This window comes from Lepidochelys kempii, chromosome 3 (genome assembly GCF_965140265.1).
Source record: "Lepidochelys kempii isolate rLepKem1 chromosome 3, rLepKem1.hap2, whole genome shotgun sequence".
Classification (NCBI taxonomy): domain Eukaryota; kingdom Metazoa; phylum Chordata; order Testudines; family Cheloniidae; genus Lepidochelys; species Lepidochelys kempii.
The window spans coordinates 186998358-187018892 of record NC_133258.1 but is presented as its reverse complement, the minus strand read 5'-3'; the positions used below and the strand labels follow the sequence as shown (position 1 = coordinate 187018892).

General features: G+C 45.6%; 1 protein-coding gene across 3 annotated transcripts in view; it reads right to left on the bottom strand.

The window, feature by feature from the left end:
- LOC140908336 (uncharacterized) overlaps nt 1–18805 on the bottom strand; it is a 333399-nt gene extending 314594 nt beyond the window's left edge. Inside the window, exons 1-3 of one of the 3 annotated variants that reach the window (XM_073335306.1) lie at nt 18384–18805; nt 16146–16198; nt 13064–14517 (exon numbers count right to left, since the gene is read on the bottom strand). In XM_073335306.1, the coding sequence (XP_073191407.1) occupies nt 13543–14469 (927 nt within the window). In that variant the 5' untranslated portion in view covers nt 14470–14517; nt 16146–16198; nt 18384–18805 and the 3' untranslated portion in view covers nt 13064–13542. Of the gene's footprint in view, nt 1–13063; nt 14518–16145; nt 16284–18383 lie in introns of those variants that run through there. The other 2 variants (XR_012157838.1, XM_073335305.1) reach the window with 2 other exon arrangements.
- Nucleotides 18806–20535: the final 1730 nt, after the last annotated feature.

Genomic DNA, 20535 nt, shown 5'->3' with positions numbered 1-20535 from the left:
ACAGGAATGGAGTCTTATAACTTAGTAAGTAATCTAGCTAGGTATGTGTTAGATTATGATTTCTTTAAATGGCTGAGAAAATAGCTGTGCTGAATAGAATGACTATTCCTGTCTGTGTGTCTTTTTTGTAACTTAAGGTTTTGCCTAGAGGGATTCTCTATGTTTTGAATCTAATTACCCTGTAAGGTATCTACCATCCTGATTTTACAGAGGTGATTCTTTTTGTTCTTCTATTAAAAGTCTTCTTGTAAGGAAACTGAATGCTTTTTCCTTGTTCTCAGATCCAAGGGTTTGGGTCTGTGGTCACCTATGCAAATTGGTGAGGATTTTTACCAAACCTTTCCCAGGATGTGGGGTCCAAGGATTGGGAGGATTTTGGGGGGAAAGACATGTCCAAACTACGTTTCCCAGTAAACCCAGTTAGAGTTTGGTGGTGGCAGTGGAGATCCAGGGACAAAGGATAAAATTAATTTGTACCTTGGGGAAGTTTTAACCTAAGCTGGTGAAAGTAAGCTTAGGAGGTTTTCATGCAGGTCCCCACATCTGTACCCTAGAGTTTAGAGTGGGGGAGGAACCTTGACAAGCTCTAAGATATCTCATCATGGAATAGGGATTATAAATTATAATTCTATAATATGAGACAATATATTCATGTAATGTTTAAGGAAAGTTTTGTAAATGAGTTCCAATAGTTCATGGATTAGGGACCCAATCTTATGGGTTCCAGGGGCTTCTGTATAGATTATTTAGGTTACTCTTTCTATCTACCCAATGGGACTCAGTGCTCAGTCTAGAAGATACCATCAGAAATGCTTAGTTTTGCAGTTCTCAAACTGTGGATTTGCATCTCCAGAGATAACATGCTTCTTAACAGCAAAAATGTTTTTAAATAAATAATATAGAGAGGTGAGAAATAACAGATCTCAACCCTATTGTACTTCTGCAAATTTGTCTATACAGGGTCAATTCCTTACCTCTCTCTACAAGTACAAATTTTCAAAAAGTTCAGTGAATAGAAGACTGTTGGGGGCAGAATAGATCTGGACAAGGAGAAGAAGTCTGTTATAAGGAGAAGAAGTTTGTTATAAGAACCAGCAGATTACAAAAAGAGGTAATTGATGAAAAAATTGCCCAGTTTGTTTATGCAACAAACTCTCCTTGCCGTATGATTGAGAACCCACACTTCATTAACATGGTTCAGTCATTAAGACCAGGATACAATCCACTCAGCAGAGCAGGTGTCGCAGGCAAATTGCTGGATAAAGTGTATGAAAGAGAAATTGAGCAGTGTGCAAAAGGTCTAGAGAGTAAAATTGTTAACCTGATGGGTGGAGCAATGTCCACAATGATCTTGTTTTATGTGCTTATGTGACAACAGAAGAAGGGGATGTCTTCCTTACAGAAACAATTGATACATCAGGAAATGCACAGACAGCAGAATACTTACAAGAAGTAGCAGTAAAAGCTACAACAAACTATGAAAAAAAATTCAAATGTCTAGTACGCAGCTTGGTCACAGACAATGCTGCAAATGTATCCAAGATGAGAAGAAATTATTTAGAAGACAGTGAAGAGAGTCCCAAGCTAATAACATATGGTTGCAAGTGCTCATTTGATGCACCTCCTAGCCAAAGACTTCAGTGTTCCAGAAATAAAGGCTGATGTTGTTGAAATTTCAAAATACTTCCCTAACAACCACTTTGCAGCAGCTGCTCTGAAAAAAAGTTGGACCAAGCTAACTCTCCCACAAGACATGCGATGGAACTCAGTAGTAGACTGTTTTAAGCACTAGATCAAAAAACTGGCCTAATCTGATGCCACTTTGTGAACAAAATTGTGAAAAAATAGATGGCACTGTCACAGCCAAAGTTCTCAACATCAGGCTTAAGAGAATGCTGAACACATGATAAGTACCCTGAAGCCTATTTCTGTAGCCTTGAACAAAATGCAGGGAAATAGCTGTTTTATTGCTGACGCTGTTGAAATTTGGAAGGAACTGAATGAGATCTTAAAAAGAGAAATATGCAATGACAGAGTTAAATTACAAGCATTAAAAAAACAAATTAGTCCTGCTTTGAGCAGGGGGTTGGACTAGATGACCTCCTGAGGTCCCTTCCAACCCTGATATTCTATGAAATGGGACAAGCACTATCTCCAGCTCATTTTCTCGCAAATATTCTCAATAGTCGGTAACAGGGTCAAACCTTAACTGCTGAAGAAGAGGAGTTGGCTATGACATGGACATCCAGCAATCATCCCTCCATAATGGCAACTATAGTAAATTTCAGAGCTAAGGGTGAACCATTCAAGAAATATCAGTTTGCTGATTATGTTTTAAAGAAAGTCACACCAGTGAACTGGTGGAAGTCACTTAGGCACTTGGATTCAGAGACTGTTGAAGTGATAATCTCACTTTTAACAGGAGTAGCTTTTTCAGCCGGTGTAAAAAGAATATTTTCTTCCTTTGGACTAATTCATTCCAAATTGAGAAATCGTTTGGGACCTGAAAAACCAGGAAAGCTTGCTTTTCTTTTCCAGATTATGAACAAACAGGAAAATGAAGTTGAAGACGACTGAGTTAGCTGCAGAAGCCAATATTTTAAGTTTCTCTTGTTGACCTGGCTGACATAGTTGATTTAATTTTGGGGTTTTTTTTAAATCATTTAACTATTTTAGTTAAAAACAATTTTAACAAAAACAAACCTGATTTTAAAAAAACTTGAATGTTTAACTAAATTCAAAAATTAATATAATATTTTAACAAAACAAGCATATGTTTGCTGTTGAAGAAAAAAATCCAGCATACATAACATTGTTGTTTTAGTTAAATAAAACAATTTAAATGTCTGTCTGGTGATGTTCTCCTCCTAATTCAGCATGGCAAGAAAATCCTCCAAATATTAATGATTAACCTGTAGAATTGGAGATAGTTCCCAATGACTTCATAAATATCTGCTTCAGTTACCTTTGGTAAATGAAATAATCAAACGATCATTCATTTTCTGATATAGCTGTAAAACTAATCTGAAAAGTTTTTTCAAAATAAATCACTTCAAAAATGTATAGTGTGTACCTTCTAAAAATGAAACCTACATCTATCTCTGAGTTGTGAGGAATATATATGTTAAGGTTATAACAACCAACAAGAATGCACTTTTATGTGGAAATCCATGATTAAATCGCATCTTCCCGACTCATGATTTAAATCAAATTGATTTAAATCAAATCCACTCTGCTGTTGAGCCACTGCTCTATCACAAGTATTTTCAGAAGAACTTAGCACAAGGGGTGCTGAGCTCTTGCAAACATCTGGCCACTTATATCAGTGCCTAAATGGGAGCTGAGCACTCTTGAAAGTCTGGCCCATAAGGGTGAGGCACATATGCTGTCCCTCTGTGATCCCCTAGTGATTCACAGCACGCCAAAGGGTTAAATCAATGCACATTCTAAAAAAAACCTCTATGCATGCATCACTCCTTGTGTTAGTGACAAAAGGATCAAAGGTAAATAGGGCTGTCTGATTGCTGGGATAAGGGGACACCCAATGAAATTAAAGCATTACATTTACTACAGCAAAAGAAAATATGTATTTTACACAACATAACTAACATGTGGAACTCATCTTCACAAGATGTTACAGTCAAGAGCTTAAACTTAAAACCATTCAGAAATGTAAACTGGTGCAGACTGAGTCTGCCTGCTTACTGTGCAGAACATCTCACCTGAGTGAATCACACTGGGATCTACATTGGTTGCCTGTTGGCTTGCAGGTAGAGTTTAAGTTGTTCATTTAAGTCTATACAGCAGGAGTGCTGGAACAATTTTTATTGTGGGGGTTCTGAGAGCGAGTGAACCAAACTGTAAAACCCTGTACATAATGGAAACCACTTCAAGCCAGGGGTGCAGCAGCACCCACAGCACCCCTAGTTCCAGTGCCTATGCTATACAGCCCTGAATGCTGGAGGGCCCCTCCTCTTTGGAATTAATTTTTCTCCTCTCCCCCACCCACTCAACCCCAGTTCAAGACAGCCTATATTTAGTGACCTTTAGAACATGCTGCAAGCTTATCTATTTGTAAACAGGGGAATGGTCCCACTATTGTGGGGAACTTTCCTGGCTTATACACTACCCCGGTGAAATGGGCTAGTGAAAGGATCTGAGTCCTCGCTCCCACTGCCTTTACCCAGAGGCCTGCCTGACCTCAAGGGCTCCCCTTCCATCTCCTGTGTGGCAGAGTTCTTGTAACCCCAACAAGGGTGGATCCAGGATTCCTGGGGGGCTCAACCTCCAACTTTCTCATGGTCTCTTAGGGCAGGGTCTAGGGTGTCCCCACTCTGGGGTGCTCTCTCTGCACCGGATGCTTCCCTGATCCACTGATCATTACATACAGTTCAAAGTAAATACAATTGATTAAACAGCAATCAATTACAAAAAAATAATGAAAAAACGGGAAAGGTTAAAAGAAAACACATAACCCCGCTCTGTGGCACGGGGGCATCACAACCAGCATCTCTGGAATGTAAGAGAAGTTCAGTTTGTTCCTCACAAGTCCCAGGCGCCTTCTCAGGCCCTCTCTGTGCTGCAGGTCGGACGCTTGCTCTGGCAGTGGCCACACGCTCTCAGGCTCTAGGTGGCAGGACCCTTCTTCCCAGCATCGCCCCCGCCCCGTCGAGGTTACGATCCCCCTCCAAGTCTGGCCTGCCAGGCATCTTGGCTGGGGGCATCTTCCTGTGCTGGGTCCACTGCCCAGGGTGCCCCTTGCTCTCCCCAGCTGCTCACCACACCCAGCTCCAGACTGCTCCAGCCCCAGCTCCACCACTCTGCCTCAGCACGGCGGCTGCTGCTACTCTGCTGCCTCCAGCTCCCTGAGCTGCTTCTCTGGCCCCTCTGCTCTGGTTGCTGCAGCTCTTCTCCCAGGACAGGTCTGCTCTGTGACTCTGCTCCCAGCACTGACCTGCTTCCTGGGCTGCTTCTCTGGCCCCTCTGGCTGGCACGGCTCTACTCCCCAGATCAGCTTGGGCCCCTGCTTTCTCCTTAGCTCGGCCCCACTCCGTCTGACCCAGGCAATTCCAGGTCACATGGAGGACGGGACCCCCCTGGCCGCCTGACTCCCCGATTAGCCTGCCTGCCCTGTCATTCAGGCTGACCTGGAGCATTGGCCTCTCCCCGTTGTTTCTGGGGACTGTCAGTCTCAGGGTCCTGATTTCCCATCGATCGTTCCCCTTTCTTTTGGTACTGGGAGCTAGCCAACCAAAACACCCCCGACTGCATTTTAGGAAGGGGACAACAGCCCCCTTACATATTTCCCCAGTCATTAGGGAAGGGGGGGATATGGGGGAATGGGACTGAGACATAAAGGGAGATGTTTATTGATTTTTGTTGCTCTGTTTGTTTGGCTAGATCTTATGTGGCTGCCCTGACTTTCTGTAATTGAAGACTGGTGTGTGTTGGTTTAATTTCTGTAAGGGCACCTAAGGCATCTCTTTGCATCTTTGTCTTTTGGAAGTTTAATAAGAACAGGCAACGCTCCGCTAGGCAAGATAGCTGTCTGGGCTTAAGAAGAAACTTCCCTTCTGGTTAGGGAAGGGAGTTTCATGGACTTTCCTCTGAAACATCTGGTAGTGACTGCTGTTTGAGACAAGGTGGTGGACTTGGTGGACCTCAGCTTTGATCTAGTATGGTGGTTCCTGTGATTGTGAGGGGAGACAAGTGAGTTTTTTCTGAGAAGCCCTTAAAAAAAACAACTGACATTCTCCCCTCTTCCCAGCACTCTGACTAACCTGAGAAATGTATTTCAGGCTTGAATGTAAGTTTTCAGGCTACCATGACCAAGCACAGGTAAGAAATTCCTGGAAAGATGGTTCACTGAAAGGAGAAACTACGCCAGGAGGTCATTCTAATGAATGAACTCATTCCTTTCTTTCAGTGCACTTTCTACTGCTGTTAGCCTAAAGAACACCTGGATAAAGGAAAAGCTTGTATCAGTGTTGTAGGGAAAAGTACTACATGTCCCTCAGGAAATAATGAGCTATGAACTTCTCGCTAGGTTACAGAACTAAAGGCACCTTGCATCAGAATAATCCAAGAAGTAAGCAATGCTGCTGTTAGCACCATGAGATACTAAATAAACAGTGTGCAGGTTTGAAGATTAACACACATGCCAGTCACCTCTGGAGAGGTAAGAGTAGACTGGAGGGACAGACCTAAATTAGAAAATGCAGTGGTGTCTTCCAGCTAATTACAAAATTAACCTTGAATCCAGAAAACGAAATCAATGCTGTAAATAAAGGGTTTAAGTACTGCAGGTTAAACATGACTGCTATTTTAAAGGAAAAGAAGTGAGCAAAGTCCAGTATCTCTCTCCCTGGGGCACTGTAATGGCATACACACTCACCACCCATGCAACCCCTTTTGACAACTAGCAAGTCCAGGTTCAACTACAACTGAATATTTTGTTACCCTGAAATGAAAGTCCCAAATAATCACCCTATCCTCTGGGTCAGGGGTGGGTAAACTTTTTGGCCTGAAGGCCACATTGGGGTTGCAAAACTGTATGGAGGGCCGGGTAGGGAAGGCTGTGCCTCCCGAAACACCCTGGCCCCCACCCCCTATCTGCCCCCTTCCACAAGGACTGGGCAAGATGGTCCAGCAGGCCAGATGTGGCCCGCGGGCCGTAGTTTGCCCACTTCTGCTCTGGGTCCTGTGCTCAAAACTTTCCTGGGGTTCCACTACCTTTCCCCAGCTTTGGTATCAGGCACTGTCCTGTCTAACATAAGTCTTCCTAGGACCTCTCACCTCCAACAATCTCTGACCCCTCACAGGAGCCTACCTGCCCACTGTCTCTCAGCCTGTTTAGAAGGCCCAGATGTCTCATCACTAGGGCTCTACCAAATTAATGGCTATGAAAAACGCATCATGGACCATGAAATCCAACCCCCACCCTCCTACAATAACCTTGTGCCCCCCCCACCTCCTTTTTGGGTCAGGACCCCTATAATTACAACAGCATGAAATTTCAGATTTAAATAGCTGAAATAATTAAATTTAGAATTTTTAAAATCCTATGATCATGAATTTGACCAAAATGGACCATGAATTTGGTACGGCCCTACTTATCACTGATTCTTTAATCCCACCTTCTCTGGCTGCCAAGTAATGATCTAATTACTGCTCAGGTGTAGTGAATGTGCCTACCTAGCATTTAACATTTTCCTGTCCTTGAGGGAGGTTCATTTTATCACAGGCACCCATGGAGAACACTCATGTGGCTTTAATATTCTGTAACTGTACAAGGGGCACCACATTTTGCCCTGCCTAATTCCAGGTGTAAGTATGAGTCTTTCTTTATAATTACTCTTCAAGATAGAAATTTAGGGCCAGATTGCATGCATGCCAAGAAATGAGGAGGGAGTGTGTAAAGCACTCTCTTCTCTTTCCCTCATGCTCAACTTGCTTTCACACACGGGCCTTCCACAGTTATAGTTCTAGCACTCTAAGCATAGAAATTGCTCTCAGCAAGTGCCTCCATGGGCTCCAGCCACCCTTGGAAGAGGTACTGTGCAGCCAGTGCCATGTTTAATGCTCCCAACATATTGGGAGGTGAGGGAGTTATTGGCTAATAGTCAGTGAATGGCAAATCTCAGAAGATTCATACATTGTCAGCTATCTGAACCCCTGAACTGGGAGGATGAGCAAGTCCTCAGACTGACAAAACCATAACTACCTTTATTACTTGCAGCAGGAGTCATTTTGGAGGGATATTTTAAGGCCCTCCTTTCACCAGCAACAAGTCTTGGAGCACAGGCTCTGTGTCCCAGGGTGCATGACATTTGAATGTAGCTGAAGTGGGACTTGAAAGAGATGGCCAGATCTCCACAGGCCTGAGAGCAATAATTAGAGGTGGTTAAATTTTTTCAGTGATGGGGGGCTAGGAACTATTTGACAAAAAAAGCCTTTTTGAAAATTTGGGGAAGAATTTCATTTCATTGGTAATTTTCCTGTTTTTGACACCCCCCCCAAAAAAAGAACCTGAACATTTTTATTGTAAACCAAAAACTTTTATGAAAGTATACTCTACTTCCCCACATACTGATCTTTACTTAGCTGCTGCCTCAAAAGCCCTACTTGAATTTTCTTTGATGGAAGTTGTCTTTTGAACCACCCAAAGTGTCACATAGCTGCTATTCCCAATGTGTGTACTATAGTAGACAGTCTATACAACTGGCTGCCTGCTCAGGAAAACCCGAAAAGTAAGCAAGAAATGTAAAAGATGACCATTTCAGGGTCCAAACTGTCCATTAATAAAATGCATATTTTTTTACTAAATGAGTGTTTCTATGCATATAAATGTGCTTTGGCTTGTGACAAAGAAAAATGAAATGGCTAGAGCTTTGAAAATGCATTAAATAGAATAAGCACTCTTAAAGAGAGGTTTATTTTCATCACCTCACTGTAATTGAATCAATGACTTCAGCTCACTGTAATATCCCTAAATGCTGCTGTAATAATAAGTCATAATAATAATGTAAGTCAGAAAGACATTAAAGTTACATTAAGGTTTGAACATAAAGCCACTGAATAATGGCAATTCATATATAAGGCTCAAACTTCATTAACATGCATGATCATGCCCATCTGTTGCAAGATCAGACAGATTTCCATGAAAACCATGAGGCATAGCACCTGCAGTACCAAGACACAATGATGCATCTTAAAAATAAAGCTTCACCCTTACGTTTGAAATTCCTTGCTTTTTGTAGGTTTAGACAACTGATGTTATCTTAATGCACGTTTTAGTCTTTGAACATTAGAGAGACTTATAAGTGCAGCATAATTGATTTAATTTCCTTATGCTCATCTGCACACAATCTATTTATAATCTCTTCACAATATAGGATCCTTCAATGGGTATTAATTTCCTACTTGCTGCCATGCTTAAATATCAGTGCGTGGAGAAATTAGAACAAATAAAGCAAACATTTTTCTTGGTGTTCACATCAGTGGCATTTCAAATGTGGTGTTGTATGAGAAGACAATACAGTGTGACTGGGGCATAGATTCAAGCTAAGATGCAGGCACAGATCAACACAGAGTGACAGTTGAGTGCAGATTTCAAGGGTATTTCAATAAGCTTATAGGTCTGATAGCATGTGACATAAAGTGCCTTTGAGGTAAATAACATTTGTTGCCTCCAAACTTTTTTGGCAAAGAGGGTGCTCGCTCAAAACTAAAAATCAAGTCTATTCACTCAAAGTTGATAGTTCAGTCAGGCTTTTGCTTTTTAATCTTTTATAGAAGCTCAGCTGCATGGCAGTTACTCCTCCTAGGGGGCCTGGTACCCCAAAGGTGGTGAGGAGTGACAGAGTAGGCAGAGCCATGGCTCCAACAGCCAGTAGCCTGGGCCATCAGCTGGGGGGTATTCTGCACCTCATAATGGAGTATAATAGCTCACCTGGAAGAAGAACTGGTTATCTTCTGTTTCAGAGAAGCAGAATGCTTTCCAGAGAATGCTAGTGCATGAAGGAGAGTGCAGAGTGGCTCTGCACCATCCCCAAAGCATGTCTCTCCCTGTAAGGCACTGTCTAACCTATGACTGGTCCCTACTCACTTTTAAGAGTCACACATTTAAATCCATGAGACTGCTCCCATGATTAAGGGTTTTGAGGATTGGGCCCATGAGTCACAAGTTCCACACTAACAATATTTGGTACAGTCTGGCAACCTTTTCAGCAAAATCTATAAAATGATCAAAGGCTGCATGTGAATGGCCTAGTCTGTCATCTCTAGAAAGGGTGCCTATGTAACACTGACAGACCCCGGTCGTTAGCAGGCGGGATCAAACCTGGGGCCTCTGGAGCTTAAAAGCGAACTGGCTGTTAGCTAAGACTGTAGAGCAGACTCATTTTCTCTCTCTAAGTGGTCTTGGTGCTACTAGCTGGGACAGAACACCATACCCAGAAGGTGTGTGGGTTACATACTTCCCCTAGTTGAGGAAATGTGTCCAGAGCTTCAGAGACTTCCCAGTTGAAATTCTGAACAAGCCCCGACTTGTAACACTGACAGACCCCAGTTGTCAGCGGGTGGGATCAAACCTGCAGCCTCTGGAGCTTAGTGCATGAGCCTCTACTGCATGAGCTAAAAGCTAACTTCCTGTTAGTTAAGGCTGTAGAGCAGACTTATTTTATCTCTCTCTCTAAGTGGTCTCGGTGCTACTAGATGGGATAGAACCCAGGTGTGTGGGTTACATCTACAGCCCAGGGTTTAGACATACTGGCAAGTCATTAGGAATGTGGGGGACATTGTTTTGTGAATTAATTAAGAACTTCTTTCTTTAGTGCTCTTGGTCCAGGCAGCTGTCACAAGGATCATGGTAACTACATATAAATTTCATAGAATCATAGAAGATTAGGGTTGAAAGAGAACTCAGGAGGTCATCTAGTCCAACCCCCTGCTCAAAGCAGGACCAACACCAACTAAATCATTGGTTGTGGTTGTTTAATTCTGTATCCACTTAATGGTAGTTCTGCTGAGCCTGCATTTCTCCAGCTTACTTAAGAGAATGTCATCTAGTCCAATCCAAAGCAGGACCAACACCAACTAAATCATCCCAGCCACGGCTTTGTCAAGCTGGGCCTTAAAAACCTTTAAGGATGGATCTTCCACCACCCACTAGGTAATCCATTCCAGTGCTTTACCACCCTGCTAGTGAACTAGTGTTTCCTAATATCCAACCTAGACCTCCCCCACTGCAACTTGGATTAAGTTTACAAGTGTGAGCAACAAGGGTGATGTCGTGGTGGGAGTCTGCTATAGACCACCGGACAAGGGGGACGAGGTGGATGAGGCTTTCTTCCGGCAACTCACGGAAGTTACTAGATCACAGGCCCTGGTTCTCATGGGAGACTTCAATCACCCTGATATCTGCTGGGAGAGCAATACAGCGGTGCACAGACAATCCAGGAAGTTTTTGGAACGTGTAGGGGACAATTTCCTGGTGCAAGTGCTGGAGGAACCAACTAGGGGCAGAGCTCTTCTTGACCTGCTGCTCACAAACCGGGAAGAATTAGTAGGAGAAGCAAAAGTGGATGGGAACCTGGGAGGCAGTGACCATGAGATGGTCGAGTTCAGGGAAGAAAGGAGAGCAGCAGAATATGGAGCCTGGACTTCAGAAAAGCAGACTTTGACTCCCTCAGGGAACTGATGGGCAGGATCCCCTGGGAGAATAACATGAGAGGGAAAGGAGTCCAGGAGAGCTGGCTGTATTTTAAAGAATCCTTATTGAGGTTACAGGGACAAACCATCCCGATGTGTAGAAAGAATAGTAAATATGGCAGGCGACCAGCTTGGCTTAACAGTGAAATCCTTGCTGATCTTAAACACAAAGAAGCTTACAAGAAGTGGAAGATTGGACAAATGACCAGGAAAGAGTATAAGAATATTGCTCGGGTATGCAGGAGTGAAATCAGGAAGACCAAATCACACCTGGAGTTGCAGCTAGCAAGAGATGTTAAGAGTAACAAGAAGGGTTTCTTCAGGTATGTTAGCAACAAGAAGAAAGTCAAGGAAAGTGTGGGCCCCTTACTGAATGAGGGATGCAACCTAGTGACAGAGGATGTGGAAAAAGCTAATGTACTCAATGCTTTTTTTGCCTCTGTCTTCACGAACAAGGTCAGCTCCCACACTACTGCACTGGGCAGCACAGCATGGGGAGGAAATGACCAGCCCTCTGTGGAGAAAGAAGTTGTTTGGGACTATTTAGAAAAGCTGGACGAGCACAAGTCTATGGGTCGGATGCACAGCATCCGAGGGTGCTAAAGGAGCTGGCAGATGTGATTGCAGAGCCATTGGCCATTATCTTTGAAAACTCATGGCGATCAGGGGAAGTCCCGGACGACTGGAAAAAGGCAAATGTAGTGCCCATCGTCAAAAAAGGGAAGAAGGAGGATCCCGGAAACTACAGGCCAGTCAGCTTCACCTCAGTCCCTGGAAAAATCATGGAGCAGGTCCTCAAGGAATCAATTCTGAAGCTCTTAGGGGAGAGGAAAGTGATCGGGAACAGTCAGCATGGATTCACCAAGGGCAAGTCATGCCTGACTAATCTTATTGCCTTCTATGACGAGATAACTGGCTCTGTGGATGAGGGGAAAGCAGTGGATGTGTTGTTCCTTGACTTTAGCAAAGCTTTTGACACGGTCTCCCACAGTATGCCAGCAAGTTAAAGAAGTATGGGCTGGATGAATGGACTATAAGGTGGATATAAAGTTGGCTAGATTGTCGGACTCAACGGGTAGTGATTAATGACTCCATGTCTCGTTGGCAGCAGGTATCAAGCGGAGTGCCCCAAGGATCGGTCCTGGGGCCGATTTTGTTCAATATCTTCATAAATGATCTGGAGGATGGTGTGAATTGCACCCTCAGCAAGTTTGCAGATGACACTAAACTGGGAGGAGAGGTAGATACGCTGGAGGGTAGGGATAGGATACAGAGGGACCTAGACAAATTAGGGGATTGGGCCAAAAGAAATCTGATGAGGTTCAACAAGGACAAGTGCAGAGTCCTGCACTTAGGATGGAAGAATCCTACAGACTAGGGACTAGGGGCCAGGGACCGAATGGCTAGGCAGCGGTTCTGCAGAAAAGGACCTAGGGGTTACAATGGATGAGAAGCTGGGTATGAGTCAACAGTGTGCCCTTGTTGCCAAGAAGGCCAATGGCATTTTGGGATGTATAAGTAGGGGCACCGCCAGCAGATCGAGGGACGTGATCATTCCCCTCTATTCAACATTGGTGAGGCCTCACCTGGAGTACTGTGTCCAGTTTTGGGCCCCACACTACAAGAAGGATGTGGAAAAATTGGAAAAGGTCCAGCGGAGGGCAACAAAAATGATTGGAGGACTGGAACACATGACTTATGAGGAGAGGCTGAGGGAACTGGGATTGTTTAGTCTGTGGAAGAGAAGAATGAGGGGGGATTTTGTGGCGGTTCAGTGATGAGACAGAACACAGCTTTATGCAAGCAAACAGGCTGGTCAGCGGAGATGGGCTGTTCTCCCCCCCGCCTTCCACCTTCTCCTTTTATTATATTTCTCCCCCTAAGCATTACACACTGCTACACAAAGGAATGTATGACGTTGATTCATATACTTAGTTACCATCCTCTATCTACTACAATCCTGGTTCTCAGGCCTTGAGCCCAGGCTAAGAAAGCCTCCCACAGTTGCTGTCCAAACAATCAAGTTCTCATGGTTCATATCTAGCCCTTGTCCTTGGATAGAGCAATGTGTGCATTGCTTCTACAAAACAGTCAGGGTGTGCCCCCCCTGCTTCCAGGTGGAATAGCTAAACATTAACCCTTCATCTCCCCGTTTTTTATTTATTGATATTTGGCCATCTCATGGTAGCCGTTAATTTGTTTGGTCATGCTATTTAACTCCCAGACAGACAAGGACATAACCTGGGGAGCTTTCCAGGGCAAAATTTTACAAAATCTTAACAAGGAAGGAATACATTGTACACAGCAGCAGCAAAAAAATAAGCCCAATGATTACAAACACAGAATAACCAAAAGCTCAACATCTGCAATATAATCATCTAAAAGGGGTACACTTCTTTTACTACAATTGTGACCAGCAAAAGGCAATATAAGTGTCATTCTACTAAGACAGCAAAGGGTGCCATCACTTAAATTTGCAGGAATATAATTAAAGGTGCGTGAACCGCAAGTAAAAACCCATCCTGATGGTAGGATGATATGGCCATAATTATATGAAACATTAACAGCATGGGAACAATTTAAAAGGGGTTGAGAAATTTTTCGACAGCCCAAGGGCACCTTTGTACTAATGCAGTTAACTACACGCGCACAGGTGACATTGTGAGCCCCGGCCGGGTACAGTGTGTGGAGGGATATAGCCGTGCGAGGCAGAGTATAGTTGGCCGGGCCCCAATTAGCCATGCTAGAGTACTGGGAGGAAAGATTAGCATAAGCAGAGAACAGTGTCTTATTCTCCATCTCCTCAGGGTGATGACATACTGGAATAAGGCATGTACCTAACAAATCTCCGGCTGCTACGAAATTAAATAAACAAAAGTGGGTAACATTTGCTATTGAAGCCAATCTTTCCCATATGTTATATGTCATTCGGGCTTGTAACGGGGGAGGCGCTTCCGAGCCAACCCCTACAGGAAATAGCAGGCACAAAAGGCACACAATCATCACAGAATTAGCAGTGATTTGGGCGAGAATCGCCACAAACAAAGTCTCAGGAGTCTCTGGCTGTTGATCTGCTGCCAGTCTTCGTGGGGCCGCGGCGACCAATGCTTTTACTGCTCCCCATGTCACGGGCTGGCTTGGGACGCTACGCCTCCTCCGTTTCCGTCCCGTCGTTGTCGACTCGGGGGGCAACGCGGTCTCCTCCAAGGTCAGCTGAAACTCTGGTATGGGATTCGACAGTCCCTGGTGCCATGCCATGTTGTTTAAGTGCCGGTCGCACACACCGAGCTGGAACCCACAACAGTCCTGCAGGGAGAGACACAGCAGCTTATCCCCAACCCCAAGTGATTAGAGGTACTGGGCCCAGCCACTGTGGATCGGGCAGCTGACGATAAAAGACACGCGGTCTTTCCAGTACCTCAGATTTGTGAAAATGCCGATCCGCAGGGGTCTGCTGATCTGCATTCAGTGTTAAATTATTTAAAGTAAACAAGAGGATATGCATTTGTTGTTAAATGTCTCCTAAAGTTCGGAGACGCAGCTCCCCTTGTTTTAATTGTTTATCTAGCAAGGTTTTGAGTGTGCGATTGGCACGTTCAACAATGGCTTGGCCCGTGGAATTATAAGGGATTCCGTGTTTAAGACATCCCAGCGGGCACAAAAGGTGGAGAGGGCTGCAGAGCAGTAGGCTGGGGCATTATCTGTTTTAATTTGGCAGGGGCGACCCATAACAAAAAAGCAGGCCAGCAAATGATGAATAACTTTGTTAGTGGCTTCCCCACGTTGTGGGGAAGCCCAAAAGAAAGCCTGAATAAGTATCAACGAAAACATGTAAAAACAAATAGGGGCGGAATTGTGGCACATGAGTAACATCCATCTGCCACAGCTGATTTGCTGCGGTACCTCGGGGGTTAACGGCATAAGAAAAAGTAGGAGCAGCAGCAGCACAGTGGGGGCAGGAACGAACAATGGAACGTGCATGATCAGCAGGAATGTGAAACTGCCGGGCCAAAACAGAGGCAGACTGCTAAAAAAAGGCATGGCTTTCAATGGGGTCAGAAAAAAGGGAATTTACCTGACCACGCAACGCGCGACCTGCGCGTGCAGTGCCCTCAGTGAGTGGCCCAGGCAGAGGGGTATGACTGCGAATATGAGCAACAAAATAAGGGAAATGACAAGTGGCAAAAAGGTGCTGCAAAAACAAAAACAGGCGAAGGAGGTCTGCATCAACCTGAGGGGTAATGAGGGCAAGGGGTAAATGATCAATTACCTAATAAACATAATGGGTATCCACAATTAAATCAAAGGGACAATCAGGAAAAGGTTGAAAGGCCAAAATAACAGCAGCTAATTCTGAGGGCAAAGGGGGATGGTAAAAAAACAATCTTTTAAATCTAACACACAAAGTTGATCGGTTTGAGGAATTAAATTTGGATTTGGCAAGCCAAATTGCAAGGGGCCCATAGGTTGGATGCGTTTATTTATTTCCCTTAAATCATGTAACAGCCGCCAAGCACCCGATTTTTTCTTAATAACAAACACCGGGGTGTTCCAGGGACTAGTGGAGCTCTCCAGTCGTTGTGCTTGCAAATGCTGCTGCACAAGCGAATGAAGCGCTTTTAGCTTTTCTAGAGGGAGGGGCCACTGGTCAATCCATACGGGCTCTAAGGATTGCCATACCAAGGTTAAGGCGGAGGGCACGGTGGGTGAGGGAGGGTTTTGGGCCATCAGATGTTAATATCGAGGGTGGTGTCTAACTTTGTAAGTAAATCACGGCCCCAAATATTGAGGTGGACAGGGAGCACAAAAGGGCGGATAGTAGCAAGGGTACGGCCTCCCGGTTTAGAGACCGTGACCCAAGACAAACTTTGGCGCCCGGGTTTACTACCCCCGATCCCCCACAATTCTTTAGAAGGAACCGTAGGCCAACTAACCGGCCACTCCAGATCACGAATCACCGTAACGTCAGCTCCAGTGTCCACCAGCCCTGTAAAAGGAACATCATCTAAGAGAAGTGTTAACTGAGGTTTCGAGGGGCGGACTGACATTGTCAGAGCAACAAGTGGAGAAGACGCGCTGTGAGACGGCGAGTGAGACAACGTTGATCCAAAGCCGCCTCCGCCCCGAGTTTGATCCTCGGCAGCTGGCACCTGATAGGGGACTAAAATCAATTGTGCAATTGACCGTCCACGCGGGAGCGACTGTGGAAGATGAGTCCACACCTGAACCTTAATAATGCCAGTGTAATCAGCATCAATGACCCCTGGAATGACAAAAAAGCCCTGTTTCCCAGCATGTGAGCGAGGGAGAACAAGACCTACAAAGCCGGCAGGGAGAGGTCCCGTCACCTGTGTAGGTATGGCACAGACCTCCCCTGGCAGCCGAAAGTCAGTGTCCTCCTGCATGATCAAATCAAGCCCTGCACTTCCAGCAGTCGCCGCCCTCATAGAGTCTACGGATTCCAAGGCAGAGGAGCGATTGTCTGAGTAGGAAACACCCCCGTTTGGCCCTGGGTTTGGGGGGGGACCCGTCGCGCGGTTTCCCGACCCGCTACGACACTGATTAGCCCAGTGATAACCTTTCCCACACTTGGGGCACTTCTTTGAGGGTCGGGCTGGTGCCTTAGATGAGCAGCACTGATCTGAAAATGACCCTCCTTACCACAGTGGTAACAGCGCTTCCCCTCCTTCCCAGTTTTTCTGAGGGCGGCAGCCAGAACTCCAGCTTTGTGGGCTTGTGTGCCAATGTTCTGGCACGCCCGCAGCATGTCTGAGAGCTCTAAAATACCAGAGGCTTGTGCTGCCTGGAGAGCACGGTGGCAATCCTCGTTTGCATTTTCAACTGCCAATTTTAACAGGAGCTCGTGAGCTGCCTCAGTGTTATCCACCTGTCGGAGGATAGCCTCCTGCAATCTGTTGGTAAAATCCAAAAAGGACTCTGAGGCACCCTGACGGATACTGACAAAGCTTTTGGTAGGCTTGCCTGAATCCGGGACCTTCTTGAAAGCATGCTGGGCACAGGTGGAAATAATGGGGAAGACAGCCTGAGGGAGTTGAGACTGCATCTCAATAGTAGCAAACGGGCCCTCCCCTGCCAAATGCTCATACATGATACCGCGCTCTCTATGTACCTGAGCTTGGCGTTCTGCCATCTGCCGATACTCACTAAGCCAAATAACATACTGACTGGGTGACAACATCATGCGCAGCAGCGTTTTCCAATCCTCAGGGATTAGGGAGTACCCAGTACCCATCCCTTCAATGAGACCACGCACAAAGGTGCTAGTCAGGCCAAATTCACGAATTGCTTTCTTTACCTCTCTAACCACCGAGTATGGCAAAGTGGTCCAGGTGCCCACGGGGTTGCCCTGGTCATCATTCTGCCAGGTCACCGGGCAAACGGAGACCAGATCAGCCAGCTCCTCCGCTGTAAGATCTGATCGAGCTTTTGCTGCGTGAACCATTTGTTGCACCAGCGAAAGCTTCTGAGCAGATGCAGATGACCCTCCGGGGGGCCCCACGGGGGGAGGGTGATCACACACCGGCTCCGGTGGGGAAGGCCAGGGAGGCGGTGGTAATAGAGGCACTGGGAGCGAAGCAGGGGGAGGGATGGCTGCAGGAGCGGACGGGGGTGGCGGGATCGGCAGCCCCTCTGTTGGTGCTGGAGAGGGCCTTTCCGAGGCGACACGCTGTGTCGCATCGCCAGGAGGGGGGATGGCTGCAGGAGCGGACGGGGGCGGCGGGATCGGCAGCCCCTCTGTTGGTGCTGGAGAGGGCCTTTCCGAGGCGACACGCTGTGTCGCATCGCCAGGAGGGGGGATGGCTGCAGGAGCGGACGGGCATGGCGAGATCACCAGCCTCGCGAGGGAGGGCCTGTCGGAGGCGACACGCTGTACCACGTCGCGGCAGAGGTGCCAGGCATGTAAAGCCTGCACGGGCGCCCAAGGCTCTTTGTGCAATGTCTGGCCCAATCGCTCCCAGTCTGCTAGCTTAAGGCTTCCGGCTTCAGGATACCACGGGCACTTGGCACGCATCTCCTGTAGCAGGAGAGAAAGTGCTCGAGCCGGGCAGTCATGCTGAGCCTTACGCAACAAATACTGCAGCTCATTGCGGTGTTGCATTTGCAAAGCAGAGAGGGAGCTTCCCATACTTACCACAATGAAAAATACTCACCGGGATCCACGAAGCGGATGAGTGACGCGTCTGAAACCCTTGCCGGGCGAGGTGAGTGCTGAGGGCCCCACGTTTGGGCGCCAGTTGTGGCGGTTCAGTGATGAGACAGAACACAGCTTTATGCAAGCAAACAGGCTGGTCAGCGGAGATGGGCTGTTCTCCCCCCCGCCTTCCACCTTCTCCTTTTATTATATTTCTCCCCCTAAGCATTACACACTGCTACACAAAGGAATGTATGACGTTGATTCATATACTTAGTTACCATCCTCTATCTACTACAATCCTGGTTCTCAGGCCTTGAGCCCAGGCTAAGAAAGCCTCCCACAGTTGCTGTCCAAACAATCAAGTTCTCATGGTTCATATCTAGCCCTTGTCCTTGGATAGAGCAATGTGTGCATTGCTTCTACAAAACAGTCAGGGTGTGCCCCGCCTGCTTCCAGGTGGAATAGCTAAACATTAACCCTTCAGGATTTGATAGCTGCTTTCAACTACCTGAAAGGAGGTTCCAAAGAGGATGGATCTAGACTGTTCTCAGTGGTAGCAGTTGCCAGAACAAGGAGTAATGGTCTCAAGTTGCAGTGGGGGAGGTTTAGATTGGATATTAGGAAAAACTTTTTCATTAGGAGGGTGGTGAAACACAGGAATGCGTTACCTAAGGAGGTAGTGGAATCTCCTTCCTTAGAAGCTTTTAAGGTCAGGCTTGACAAAGCCCTGGCTGGGATGATTTAGTTGGGGATTGGTCCTGCTTTGAGCAGGGGGTTGGACTAGATGACCTCCTGAGGTCCCTTCCAACCCTGATATTCTATGATTCTATGAATTTGAGACTATTGCTCCTTGTTCTGTCATCTGCCACAACTGAAAACAGCTGAGCTCCATCCTCTTTGGAACCCCTCTTCAGGTAGTTGAAGGCTGCTATCAAAATCCCTCTCACTCTTCTCTTCTGCAGACAAAACAAACCCAGTTCCCTCAGCCTCTACTCGTAAGTCATGTGCCCCAGCCACCTGATCATTTTTGTTTGGATAAACATCTGAACTTTTGGATTCTTCTTTGAACATCATCACACCTTCCAACTTCACCCATTACTAGCTAAGGCCCAGATCCTGCATAACTTTATGCACCAGAGTAACTTTACACATGCAAGCAGTCCCAAGTGAGAACAAAATCATGCTATGTCTGTGTAAAATTGATCATGTGCATAAGTGAATGCAAGCTCAAGGCCTTAACTAGAACAATTCTACAAGCTTCTGACACCTCCAAAGATGGGTATATTTACAGCTTCTAGCTACAATATAGCATATTTCCATATGTTAGAAATCTATTTTGTTCATATTTTCAATCTGTTTAATATTCTGAAAATAAACTACTTTGCAACTTACAAAATACTTACTGAGTCTGAAACATAAAGAGAAGTTGATAGTATGGAGTCGGTTCTTTTGTTTTTGTTTTTTCCAAAAAACTTCTCTTTCAAAAAGCAAGTATTTCTTCCACAACCCTATTATTGAACTACACATTGGGTTTATACATTTCTTGACATTAGAAAAATCTACAACTTGAGAAGAGGGGAGTTTAACTTCCTCTCATTTCAAGGAATTAACTACATTTTATCAGGCTTAAAGTCCTATGATCTCAGCATTCTGCTGAGACTACATGGAAATAGCTAGTAAGACTTTTCTTTTGTCATTCTTGTATGTGATTACAGTATATATGTAGCTTGTGCCTGGTAATTTTTAGCATGTAAAAAGACATAGGGCCAAGTTCTCTGTTCCAGCTGAGTTATGGTAAAGGCAAGAATGGAGGGGTTGAGGGCAAAGGTGGCTTTAAGCCACCTTTTTGCCTTCTGTATTCTCTGCTGTGTTTGGAGCCTAGCCCCTAGTGTAAATGTGAGAAGCCTCAGGGCTGATCTAACTAACATTCAGTGCAATGTTCCCCTAAGTACCACACCACAGCCAAGAATAGCTGGAGTGCAGTTCACCACATCTGTGCCCCCTTGCTTCCCAACACATCCCCTCTGCCCTGTGGCAGCTGTGAAAGAAAGCCAGTTCAGACCTGCTCTGAGCTTCCCGGGAAATCCTTAGGGCCATTTCAATTGGGTTTAGTCTCTGTGGTTTCTGTCTACACTGCAGTTGGGAGCATGCTTTCCAACTGGGGGCAG